Genomic DNA, 12,672 nt, shown 5'->3' on the forward strand with positions numbered 1-12,672 from the left:
GTAGGTAAATTAATTTTTGAAATCATGTACATTCTAGATGTCTGCATTTCAGACCAGCTGTTGAAAACATATACTCTGGATGTCTCCAGATTGTGATGGAAACAGCGTGAAGAAAATAGAAAACAGCGGGGTATTGACACCTCTGCTTCACTCCTGAACAAAGAAGGAAGGATGTGTGATTCACAAGACATATACTTGTAAAAAGCTGGCTTTGGGAGATAGAGGCCTGAACTTGGGGGTGGGGGAGGAGAAGAGATGACAGACTTTGATGGAAGAAGAAGTCAGGGCTGTAGCTTCACAACTGAAAACCCACTGAGAAGGCTGACACTGTGAGAAGTTCCTGTCAGGGTTCCCTCAGGTACAGAGCCTTTTCCCCTGAGCCTGCACTGAATGCTGCTGAGATCCAGCCAACGTCTCCTACTAAACCTCTATGCAATAGCTTTGTTCATCTCAAGAATCATCCACCAGGGTAATGGAAATGTCTAATCTCCAAAAAAAAAAAAAAAAAAAGGCAGCATTCAGAATTGAGAGAGAAAGGTGGTACAAACAGAAACCACAGAAGGGTCTGGATTTGGGCCAAAGAGATGAGGTGCTGGAAAAACAGGTGCTGGGACAGGAGACAGAGTCCAGGGTGCCAGGCTAGAAGATGCTCAGGTGAGTGGATCACAGGGCACAGCCCTACAAAGAAGGAGCCTTGAACCCCTGAAGGGCAGGGCCGAGGTTAGATGGCCAGGTATCGTTGAGTGGGAGAAGCTCGGAACCTTGAGGAGATAGTAGTGATGGGTTCACCTTCAGGGACACGTCTCCATTAGCTTGACTTTTTTCTTCTTGTTTGGTGACAATTGATGCCTCGGATTTTTGGAGTTCAGTACAAATGATTAGAGGGGCTGTGTTCCTTCCTTCATCATGAAGACAAGGTTCAAAGAAAGGGCGAAGGGGGCTAGAGAAACTGTGGGTGAATGTAAAGATGTGGGACTTGTCAGTCACATTGTAGAAGGAGATCATTCCTGCTTCATAGTCCAAGAAAACCCCCACGCACTTTGGGGGCTCTTTCAGCCGGAAGTACGTCAGTGGGGACGTGAGAGCTTCATACTCATTCCTACAGCTCTGTCGCACAAGCCAGTGGCCATTGGCAGGGGAGGCTGTGACCTTCCCTTTCCTGCTCACAGACTCACTACACACTCCAAGGATCCATTTGGTCTTCTCACCCACGTACACTTCCCAGTAGTGACAGCCAGTTGTGAAGCACTCGGAGCCAAGGACGCTGACTACAAAATCAAACCTCTGTGGGTTGTCAGGGACAGGCCGCTTCTTGTCGCCAAGCCTCACACATCTCCGATCCTCAGACAGGATGAGTTTGGGATGTGCTGTGTCAGCGTCCAGGGTCACCACCACTGCAGAGTTAGAGGTGAGAAGATAAATTTATCTCCTAAGGAATCTTCAGGGAGATTTGGAGGGGGAAATCCTCTGGAGGTCTGCAATCTATCATTAATCTGTTTTAGTTTCTGGCTTTCCCCAACCATCTCCATACCGCAAACAGACTTCTAGCTTGCAGGCAGGAAGCTTGCCTAGTGTATCTGAAGCCCTAGGTTCCAGCTCCAGCACTACATAAAACAGGTGGGGAGACAGACACAGGACAGTCCTGGGGAGCGGAAGCTGGAGCGTCAGTAGCTCGAGGTCATCCTTGGCCTCAGAGAGAACTTGAAACCAGCCAGCACTGCATTAGACTGCCTCAAAAAGCCAAAACACACACAAAAATCTAGACTTGGATGTTAGATCCTGTTCTGGTTAGTTTTCTGTCAACCTAATAACAAGCTAGAGTCTAGTGGTCCTCAATGTGTGGCTCATGACCCCTTTGGGAGGTCACATATCAGATCATCTTCTATATTAGATATTAACATTACAATTCATAGGAGTAGTAAAATTAGTTATAAGGTAGCAATGAAATAATTCTATGATTGGAGGGTCACCACAGCATGAGGACCTATATTAGAGGGTCACACAGCACTAGGAAGGTTGAGAACCATTGGGTTAGAGTAATCTGGGAAGAGGAAAACGCAATTAAGAAATGCCTCCCAGGGCTGGAGAGATGGCTCAGAGGTCAAGAGCACTGACTGCTCTTCCAGAGGTCCTGAGTTCAATTCCCAGCAACCACATGGTGGCTCACAACCATCTGTAGTGAGATCTGGCGCCGTCTTCTGGCCTGCAGTCATACATGCTGTATAAATAAATAAATAAATCTTTTAAAAAAAGAAAATACATACTATATTTTTAGAAAGGGTTGGGGATTTAGCTCAGTGGTAGAGCGCTTACCTAGAAAGTGCAAGGCCCTGGATTCAATCCTCAGCTCAAAAAGAAAGAAAGAAAGAAAGAAAGAAAGAAAGAAAGAAAGAAAGAAAGAAAGAAAGAAAGAAAGAAAGAAAATGCCTCCTAGCCAGGGGGTAGTGGTGCACATCTTTAATCCCAGCACTAGGGAGGCAGAGGCAGGTGGATGTCTGTGAGTTCGAGGCCAGCCTGGTCTATAGAGCAAATTCAAGGATGACCAGGACCACACAGAGAAACCCTGTCTTGAAAAACAAACAACAACAACAACAAACCAAGATGCTTCTATCAGATTGAACTGTAGGGAAATCTGTTGGGTTCATTAATGATTGATGTGGCAGGACTCCGCCCACTGTGGGTGGTGGCACCCCTGGGCAGGTAGTCTTGAGTTGTATGAGAAAGCAGGCTGGACAAGCCACAGGGAGCAAGCCGTAAGCAGCATTCCCCTGCAGGCTGTCCTTTAAGTCCCTGCTTCCCAATTCCTGCTTTGGCTTTGCCTAATGAGTGCCTGTAAACTGTAAGCCAAATAAATACACCCTTTCCTCCTGTCTTAGTTACAGTTGCTATGGCTGTGATGAACCCTTGACCAAAAACAATTTGGGGAGGAAAGGGTTTATTTGGCTTCCATATCTGGAGTCACAATCCTTTGAGGGAAGCCAAGGAGAATCATAGATTTGATCCGACTATGCTACATAGTGACAAAACTACTAACAACAGGGTCAATAAAACTACTACCGATGATACTGTAAATAATACAGTTACAGTCTGCCTTCAAATGGACGGAATGAAACTTATGAGACAGTAGGATGGACTCTGGAACGGAAACCGGTGAGGCTGGTTTAACTTACCGAAATGCAGTCGGGCTCTTCTCCAGCCTGAAAGGCAAAGGCGGGGCTTGTTAACGCAGAGTAGAAACGTAGAAACAGAGGCAGCCCAGAGGGCGGAGCCAAACCCGGGCCAAAGCATCTCACCTGCGTTGGCGGCCGCTCTTTTCAACTCTGGGGAAGAGGAAAGAGGGAGTGAGCTGTCTGTCACTGGACTTACGGGGCAGGAGGTAAGTTGGTATGGAAATTATAAAAACGTGGGAAACTTACTCAGTTCCCTCCGGAGTTTCTCTGAAGAGTAAAAACAGTTGGACACATCAGAACAAGCGCAATTGCAATGCTTCGGTCCCTCGCGCCCACATTCCTATAGCAGATTAGAAGCAGCAGCCATGTCCTGGGACTTCCCCCATAAGGATGTCTGTAAGGGTGACACAGCTCCCAGCTGTGGCCTAGGGGTCCCCAGAGATATGACAGGTGATCCCCCCAAAAACCTTACCTTCAGGTCCAATAAATACCACATGTCACACTTGTAGGTGACAATATAAGCGAAGCATGTGAAGATGTTATCAAATAAAGTTATGTTTATGTAAAACTGTCGCCAAATCCCTATTAAATTTTGTTAGCAAATATATTTTCTCTATGTAAAATATGTAGACATGTCACATGCCTTCAGATTTTTTTTTATTAAAGATTTATTTATTTATTATGTATACAGAAGGGCGCCAGATCTCTTTACAGGTGGTTGTGAGCCACCATGTGGTTGCTGGGAATTGAACTCAGGACCTCTGGAAGAGCAGTCAGTGCTCTTAACCTCTGAGCCATCTCTCCAGCCCCTTTATTTTGTTTTTGATGCAGGATCTCACTACATAGCTCTGGCTGGCCTATCACTTGATATACAGACCAGGTTGGCCTCAAACTCACAGATTTGCCTGCCTCTGCCTCTTGAGTGCTGGGGTTAAAGGTATGTGTCACCATGCCTGGCGGGTGGGTTTTGTTGTTGTTGTTGTTGTTGTTGTTATTATTATTATTACATGTTAAATTAACAGATGAAAATGGCTGAGAATTCAGAAGGCTGTGTCACATTCAAATGGGGACTCAACTGCTATAGACCCTGCCTCAGGGAATACTGTGCCTGGGTATGAAGGACATGCAGATGGCTTTCCCTAAGAGAGGCCCGCATTTGGTAAAACAGTTCCTATTTAGAAGCTGTGTAAGTGCTATGCAGGATAGGGTTGTCGAGAGCCAGGAAACCCTCAGCCTCGTGCGTGGTCTGAATAACCCTGTTCCCTGCCCAGAGAGAGAAACAGAGTCACTCAGCAGGAAGCAGAGATAGCAGCAGCAAGAACATGGTGCAACAGAACTTGACAGAACTTACTGAGGGCTTTGTGGAGTCTTCCTGCAAACCAGAGAGAGAGAGAGAGAGAGGAATAAGTGCCCAGAGCCTGACCCTTTATCCTTGGAAGGCTCACCACTCCCGCCACCCCTGCAAAAGAAAGGTCTGAGCTGCTTCCATCAGCTCCTAATCCAATCCTGGCTTTGAAGGTCAGACTCAAGAGTCCAAGGGAGCTGGTGTCATTTTCCTGGCTGCATGCTGCCCTTTGGCTCTCCTTTCCCTTTGTTTCTGTCTGGTCTCACTTCCTCTGTCTGTTTCCACATTTGTAATTCCAACACTTCTCCAAAGTCACTGTCTCCACAACTTGGGGCCCGGAGAAGTGTGGAATATTTATATGCTTCCAATGCTTTGCAAGAGTGCTTCCGGCTTCTCTAGACGGCACGCCTGGCCCATGGTTCCCCAGCCTAGCATTATCCTCGCCAGAGAGCTGGAGCTATGCATCCCAGTCTACCCAGGTAAGGACTAGACACAGTGTAGGCTCTTGGGCTTGGAACAGTGGAACTGAATATACCACAGCTTCTCTGGAGCTTAGGATTTATGGTTGTCGCTTCCAGGACTGCTTCCATTCACCATTTCCTGCTCTTGCACAGAGTGAGACGGGAACCTCTTAACAGGGACATCCTTGGAATTATTATTCCTGCCTTGAAGAAAATGGGCTGAGGCTTAGAAGGACAGGAAATCTTCTCAAGGTCATCTAACTAGTAAGTGACCAAGGAGGCAGGGTTCCAACTCAAGTCTGTCTGACTTCCCTTACCATCACATAACGCTGTTCCTTTTCGCTCTTGGTCAGAATAGCCAGTGTGACTGCAGTGCACACTCCAACTCCAGGTTGTGGGGGAAAAAGGTAGGGCACAGATTCTAACATCAAGCCAGTGATGTATCTTCTCAGCAAGACTTCAAATGAATGTCTTTTGACATTCGTCCTGGGTGGACCCCAGCACACGTCCATCCAATTAATGATGGTGAAGAGGCATTTAGAGAAAGGAGTCCCGACTCTGTGACAGATCTTTTGAAAAAGTTTTCTCTTTTAACACTGGGACTTACTATCCACACATTACAGATGAGGAATCCAGAGTTCAGGGCAAGACTGAATTAGTCAACTCCATGATATGGCAGGCCAGCAAGTTGAGTCAAGCACTGTTGGCCCCAGAGCCAGCAGCCTTTCCATGGCATCACACCACTTTTCTTCATGTCAAGGCCATGCAGATCCCTGAGATTCTCATGCATCCCATATGACCTTGTTCATATATGTTTCAGTCACATGCAGACCTCCTACTAAAATGATTGCTAGAACGGCTGATGCAGGGAGCACATGGCGATCCAGACATGCTTTTTGAGCACTGGCATCTCCTCACCCGCTGCCCTCAACTCCATCGCTTTATGACACTGGTAACTAACTTCTAGTTCTATGGAGGGGCTGCTGGCATTTGATGTAAGTAGAAAGAATGTTGTATTTGTTCCTGCCTCTTGCTCTGTACATACCTTTTTCTTTGGCGTGGTCTTCCAGAAGATTCTCTAGAGAAAGAAAAGGGAAAGCAAATAAGACTCTTGGCCATTTCTGTGAAGGGTCCTGAGTCCCTGTTGGTTTTATCAGCTCTTGAACTGCACCAACTCTGCCGTCTCCATTTCCACCCCTCCTGATCCAGCCCATTATCTCTCTTCTGAACAAGAAAAATGGGAACCCAATTTGTCTCGCTTGTCCTGTCTTACTCCTCTGGTCTCGTCACATCACAGTAGCCAAAGAGCACTCTTCAAAGCGTGACTCTGTCAGGATGTCCCCATCCAGTGCTTTGCCACTGCTTTTAGGGGAATGACTGAGTTTCTCCATCATCCCAAACAGAAGGTGGTGGAACTTTCTGGTACAGAATTTAGTTCTGTGAGAGCACTGGAGATACAGAAATCAACAAAACAAAAGCATGTCCCCCAGCCCTACCCAGGAGACTTACCTACCTCCATCACCTGTTCGTAGAGGAGCTTCTCTAGAAGGGAGAGAGGAGAGAGCTCAGCTTGGGAAGCACTTTCTCTAACACACATTGTTGCCCAAACATGGCCTAAGCCATCTAAATGAGACTGACCTCTTGCCTATATAGGTGTGTGGCCATTTGAAAAGATCAGAATCTTCACACCATCAATGGAGGAAGAGATATTGGGTTACGTAACTTTCCAAATCCTTTGCAATCAAGAGCCCAAGAAATGTGGCCATGTTAATGAGGGTTTTATCCAAATGAATATAATTGGATTTCCTGATTAGAAGGCTCTAATTCCTTAGTTAATTAGAAAGCTGCCAGGGTTGGTTCCGATCTAATTTATCAAAGGTGAGAACTCACAGCTCTGCTCAGAGCTTCTCTGCGGTTTACCCCATCCGTCTGCCATGTGAGTCCCTGGCATATGACTGTCCCGGCTTTCAACTTGCAGGGTCTCCCGCTTGCCATGTCCACATCTATTTCTGTTGGTCTTTTCCCAGAGCAGTCACAGTCTCCCGCACCCCTCGCACCCCTCACACCCCAACACACACCTCTCCCCTCAGCTCCCAAGTTACCTTTTGACCTTTTTTGTTTACAGATGACCCAAATGCCAAGAAGGATGAGGAGTCCCAAGATAGGCAAGACCACAGAGAGAGCCACCTCTGGAGAGGACAGACTTGTAGGAGCTGGGGCTGAAACAGAGACCACCAGTGACCACCTTCAGGGAAACATCTGATAGCAGCTCCCTGTCTTAGAAGGCAGATGGCTCAGGCACAGTCAAGTGTCTCTGTCACCTAGGGAGAGTCCTGCTCTTTGCTTCTCTTGGGAACTCAAACTCTGGGTGACAAAGAGAAATGGGCTGTTTACATCTCATGAAGGCCTCTCAACCACAAGCTCACCCTGTCCTCTAACTCCATGAACAAATAGTCCGGGGACATGGGGTTGGGGATTTAGCTCAGTGGTAGAGCACTTGCCTAGCAAGCGCAACGCCCTGAGTTTGGTCCTCAGCTCTGGCAAAAAAAAAAAAAAAAAAAAAAAATAGTCCAGGGACTTCAAAGTCCTGAGTGCAGCATCACACAGGAATCCTGCCTGCCTTCTCCCTTTCAGTGTGTTCCAGGCCAGCCTCTCTGCTCCAGCAGCAGCAGCGGCAATCCAAGGTTTATGGACCGCAGCAGCAGGCCTAAAGCCCAGACAGGAAGGGAAAGAGTGCAGGGCATGGGACCTCACAGTTGTGATCTCGAGAGGCAAGACAGGAAAGGGGTAATCGAGCTGCAGCAAGTGGTGGAGGATCCCAGCTGGCTGCATGTCCTTGTTCAACCAGTGGGAAGCTCTCGGCAAGAGACCCAGCCTCTCCCAACCTGGTTTAACTCATCTGTAAAATGGAGATGGTAAGAGTCCTCGTTCCCTGGGACTGTGGGGGAGGGCACGGACTTAAATAAGTCACTTTAAACTCTTATCAGCTAGAGAGAGGCAATGGCAGAAGTAAGGGGGGCGGGCATAAAGGGAAGAATGAAAAAAGGATTGGCAGATGTCCAGGAGGCTTTTCTCTACCAACTTATTTTATCACATGACTCCATATTTCAAGGGGATTGATTTCAAAGCTTCACGCTTTTTAACCCAGCAGTTCTTTTTTGTTTGTTTGTTTTTGGACTGTGTTCTGAATGAGCTCCCAGATATGTGTGAAGATGCCTACTGCATCATTAGTTATGATATGAGGGGAGAAATTGCATCTGGAGTCCCAGAGACAGCCTTTGGTTAATTTGTTTGATCTATAGCCCCATGATGAAATTCAATGCCCCCCAAAATTAGCTTATGAAAAAATACTTAAGGATATAGACAAAAAAATAGCTAAAGACTTGAGAAGTGAGAAAAGAAATGAGGTACAATATGCACACATACACATGAGCATATCCTCAGAGGGTATGTGCGTGTAGGTAAGTCTTGAGAGCAAGACCCCCTAAAATGTTAGCAGTAGTTTTCTGTAATTTATGAGATTATATGCCATTGTTTTGATTTCTCTAAAATGTCCTACTTTTTCAGGTTTTTTTTTTACAACATACATCCTTGGAGCTATAATATGACATTAATAAATTAATAAAAATTAATTTTAAATTTTTTATAGGTATGGGTGTTTTGCTTGCATGTATGTCTGTGTGCCATGTGTGTTCCTGGTGCCCCAACCACTGAGCCATCTCCCTACCCCTGAAAATTCTTTATAAAGTTCCCACTGAGGTAGGAGTTTCCTCCAGGCCTCTCAGGAGCCTCGAGCTGATTTGCACCCCAGCATTACCTCCAATAACCATGAATATTGTCTTCTCTTGGCCAAGGACCTCGTTACGGACAGTACAGGACACATTTCCCATAGCACTGTCCCTGACTCTGCTGAATACTGCTGTTCGGAATAGCCCAGTTTCATCCAGGGAGTAGTCCTCCAATAAAGTTAGGAGCAGTCTGCCCTCAGAGTCTCTCCACTCTGTCCATGGCTTTGGGAACCATCCCATTGACCGGCACACCAGCTGGATCCACCCAGCATCATAGCCCTCCACGTGGATGAAGGGGTCAGAACCTAAAACTGAAGAGGACAGACTGCCTGATTGAGGTGACTGGCGGGGATGTGGCAAGGTCACCATCCAAGCCCGTGTCCTGCCCTCCACCCCTTCCTCTGATGGACAGCCACAGCTGTTAACAGAACTCTAGTTTCTGCCCTCTTACCCTTACTCACAGCTGCTCTATCCACCACAATGGGATAAAACAGTCCATCCAAATGAAGTTCAAGATCTACTCATGGCAATACCAGCACCACACTATTCTGATTCTTTGGGACCTCAGTCCCTGTTTGAAAATGACTCCCCACCCCCACCCCAAAGGACTCCATGATTGTAAAGAGTCTACCAGCTACTGTGTGTTTTAAATGAATTCATCCCTCTTTTGTAACTAAATGACAATCAAAAGATGACTGGGGGTGGTGGTGCCTGGAGAGATGGCTCAGCGGTTAAGAGCACTGGCTGTTCTTCCAGAGGTCCTGAGTTCAATTCCCAGCAACGACATGGTGGCTCACAACCATCTGTAATGAGATCTGGTGCCCTCTTCTGACCTGCAAGCATATATGTAGGCATAACACTATATACATAATAAATAAATAAATCTTAAAAAAAAAAAAAAAAAGATGATCAGGGGTTGGAGCAATGAGATGGCTCTGGGGTTAAAAGCACTGGCTGCCATTCCAGGGAACCACGTTTGATTCCCAGCCCCCACATGGCAACTCACAACTGTCTGTAATTCAAGTCCCAAGGGGATTTGACACTCTCTTCTGGGGCCTGTGGGCCCTAGGTACCCATGTGGTATACCGATCTACCTGTAGGCAAAACACCCAAACACATAAAATAAAAACAAATAAATCTTTAAGAAGATGATCAGTGGTAACCCCATGGAGCTGGCATGAAGTGAATGCAGAGACTTGGGTTGGGTCTGAGATAGACTGATTTTTGTAAAAACACTAAAGCTAGTTTGAGAAACAGTATCTGACTTCTGGCCCTTTAAATATTCAAGAACCTGGAAAAGGACCACGAAGCAAATCCTTGTCACAGCTAGGAATTCTGGCCCTTGAGGACTTTTCCTTGTAGCGCTGGTTATGAGTTTCTTGGTAATAGAGCAGAGAAAGCTGCCCTTGTCTGAGCCTACAAGCCTGTGTTTATCTGGGACCTGCACTGTACAGTGTTTCCCAAAGTCCAGCTTTCTTCCCCTCTCAGGAAGAAACACCAGCCAGGGCTTCATTGAGATGAGCAGACCGGGCCAGAGAAGACAGAGCTGACAAAGCCCTTGCCAAAATGACCCAGGCCCCTCCAACCCATCCTAACCTGCCACTTGCAGGGTCACGTTGCCCTCTCGACTCTGGTTTCCGACCCGGAACTGGCATTGGTACGGCCCTCGGTCCTCCAGCCTCACATTCCTGATGTACAGAGTGTAGCTGTTGGCATCTCTCACCAGCTCCGTCCTGCCTTTATATTCCGGCATCAGGTCTCCATCACTGTCCTGCCCATCCCGGAGCACGTGGACGGCCTGCGAGGTGCGAGGCAGGTGTGCGGGCCGTTGCCACCTCACCTCGCTGAGCACCATGCCTGGCCAGAGCAAGAGAGGGCAGGGCAGCTCGGCTGTGCCCCCAAGTGGAGCCAGGTAGAACTTGTCAGCATTCCCTGTGTAAAGAGACCCAAGGGGAGAAGGATGCTGAAGAGATGGCTTGGGAAGGAGTGAGAAAGGGGAGTTTCTTAGGGAAGGACAAAGGAAAACGGAACCCAAGAAGAACCAAATTCCAGCACCATGCTTCATCCCTGTCAGACCTCCCAGGCAGAGAAAGATCCGAAACTCCTACCTGACACCTGAGCAGGCAGCTGGAGGAAGGCTAGAGTGAGGAGGCAGCCGAGAAGCCCGGAGCCAGAGGAACTTGGTGGTCTCTCCATATGAACTAGGGCAGACACCAGAAGAGAACTGGTGAACTTGAGCTGAAGAACCTAGGAACTGAGGCTGAGACCCAGGTCACATGTCCCCCTTGAGGAGCAAGGGCATGTGCTTCTAAGCTCAGCTTTACTACCCACTTGCTTGTGACACTACCTTTATGCTCATGTGACAATGTGACTAAAATTCTCAGAAACTCCTTCTTTTCTTCATCTTTAAATATTTTAATTATATGTATATATGAGGGGAAGCATGTGTACCATGTGAGTGCAGGTGCCCTCAGAGGCTAGAAGAGGGTGTTGGCTTGGCTGTTAACTGGAAACTCAGGTGGTTGTGAGAAGCCTGAGAATGGTCCCCTGCAAGAGCAGCAAGTGCTCTTAACTGCTGGTCCATCTCTCCAGCTCCCTGACACCCTTTGAGGTTTATATATAACCAACAGAGGCTTCCAAGTCTACCATTTCATCATGAAGGCACCAATCCTTCAAACAGGCACTTGAGGTTGAATAGACATGGGTTCAGGTCTCACCCATTTCCAGTTGCTAGCTCCACATCACTAGCAAAGTTGTGCACCATCTGTGACGCCAAGTTCTTAAGCCATGGGGGAGGAGCTTCTTCACAGGTAGGTGGGAGGACTCAAGGAGAGAATGTGCAGCAAGCACAGGCCACAGACTGGTGGGGAACAAGGGCTTGATACATGTGTACTGAACTAAAAGGGGACAGTCACTGCTCAGAGGTGCAGATCACTGTGTGCTCTGCAGCGGGAGACCCCAGAGGCTTCCCTAGCCAAGCTCTGCCCATCCACTTGCTATTGCCTGAAATGCTTTTAGCAGGAAGCAGAATCTTTCAAGCCACACTGAGGAACTCATTGAAAATGCCAACACTCTAGGCAGAGAGAACACTCCCAAAGTCTCTCCAACATTTCATATCCTTTGTTATCACTTTGGTTATCAGAAAACAATCTGGGGGTGCTGGAGAGATAGCTCAGCTGTTAAGTTCACTGCCTGCTCTTGCAGAGGACCTGGGTTCAATTCCCAGGACCCACATGACAGCTTACAACCATCTGTAACTCCAATTCCAATCTGTAACTCCACAGGCACCAGGCACGCACCTGGTGTACATACATGCATGCAGACAAACACTCATACACATAAACTAAAATGGAAAAATCTTTTTAAAAGCATAAAGTCATCGTGGTGCTTTGGTACCTGATGTTTTCCGTGAGTGTGGCATCACACACATTTTCCATGCCACCACATATTCTTCTAATAGTTTCAGTGTTCCAACACAGACCTGTGAGAACTTTAAAAAAGAATTCCATATGGTAGGCTTGAACTTTGCTACTAATGACAGTGGGTTGCCATCTGGAATTAGGAGGCTTATCCTAGGAGTGGTAATGTAGCCTCCAACTAAATGAGACCCCAAGTTAAGGGAAACTGCTTAAACTCTTAGGCCTTGAGTTTCCTACTTTTAAAATAGGAATGTTTTACAATTTTACCACCAAATTGCCCTAAGGAAAGGTAAAATCAAATCAATCAAAATAAATTTTCTTGTTTTCCTACAGCCTTGTCTTCAATAGACTGTATCAAGTTTTTAACAATTTGATAATGAAATTGTATTTCTTAGAATTTGGTAGTCCCTCATGCTGATCTGTATTTCTCTGATTATTCATTTATTTGGTCTTTGCCAATGACTTCCTCTCTATTTTGCTGGTTTTTCT

The 12,672-nt window shown here is 46.8% G+C and overlaps 1 protein-coding gene across 2 annotated transcripts; it reads right to left on the reverse strand.

The window, feature by feature from the left end:
- Positions 1 to 678: 678 nt before the first annotated feature.
- Positions 679 to 12,224, reverse strand: LOC118577218 (erythroblast membrane associated protein (Scianna blood group)). 2 transcript variants are annotated; one of them, XM_036177313.1, is made up of 12 exons: positions 12,161 to 12,224; positions 10,873 to 10,965; positions 10,361 to 10,696; positions 8,794 to 9,069; positions 7,079 to 7,195; positions 6,486 to 6,518; positions 6,022 to 6,054; positions 4,522 to 4,542; positions 3,417 to 3,437; positions 3,294 to 3,320; positions 3,171 to 3,197; positions 679 to 1,394 (listed from the first exon to the last, which is right to left on the reverse strand). In XM_036177313.1, the coding sequence occupies exons 1-12, from the start codon at positions 12,192 to 12,194 to the stop codon at positions 679 to 681; spliced, it is 1,734 nt and encodes a 577-aa protein (XP_036033206.1). In that variant the 5' UTR covers positions 12,195 to 12,224. The 2 variants fall into 2 exon arrangements, with proteins under 2 accessions (XP_036033206.1, XP_036033205.1); XM_036177312.1 differs by having other exon boundaries at positions 8,794 to 9,075.
- Between the last annotated feature and the right edge of the window lie 448 nt (positions 12,225 to 12,672).

This window comes from Onychomys torridus, chromosome 2 (genome assembly GCF_903995425.1).
Source record: "Onychomys torridus chromosome 2, mOncTor1.1, whole genome shotgun sequence".
Lineage (NCBI taxonomy): Eukaryota > Metazoa > Chordata > Mammalia > Rodentia > Cricetidae > Onychomys > Onychomys torridus.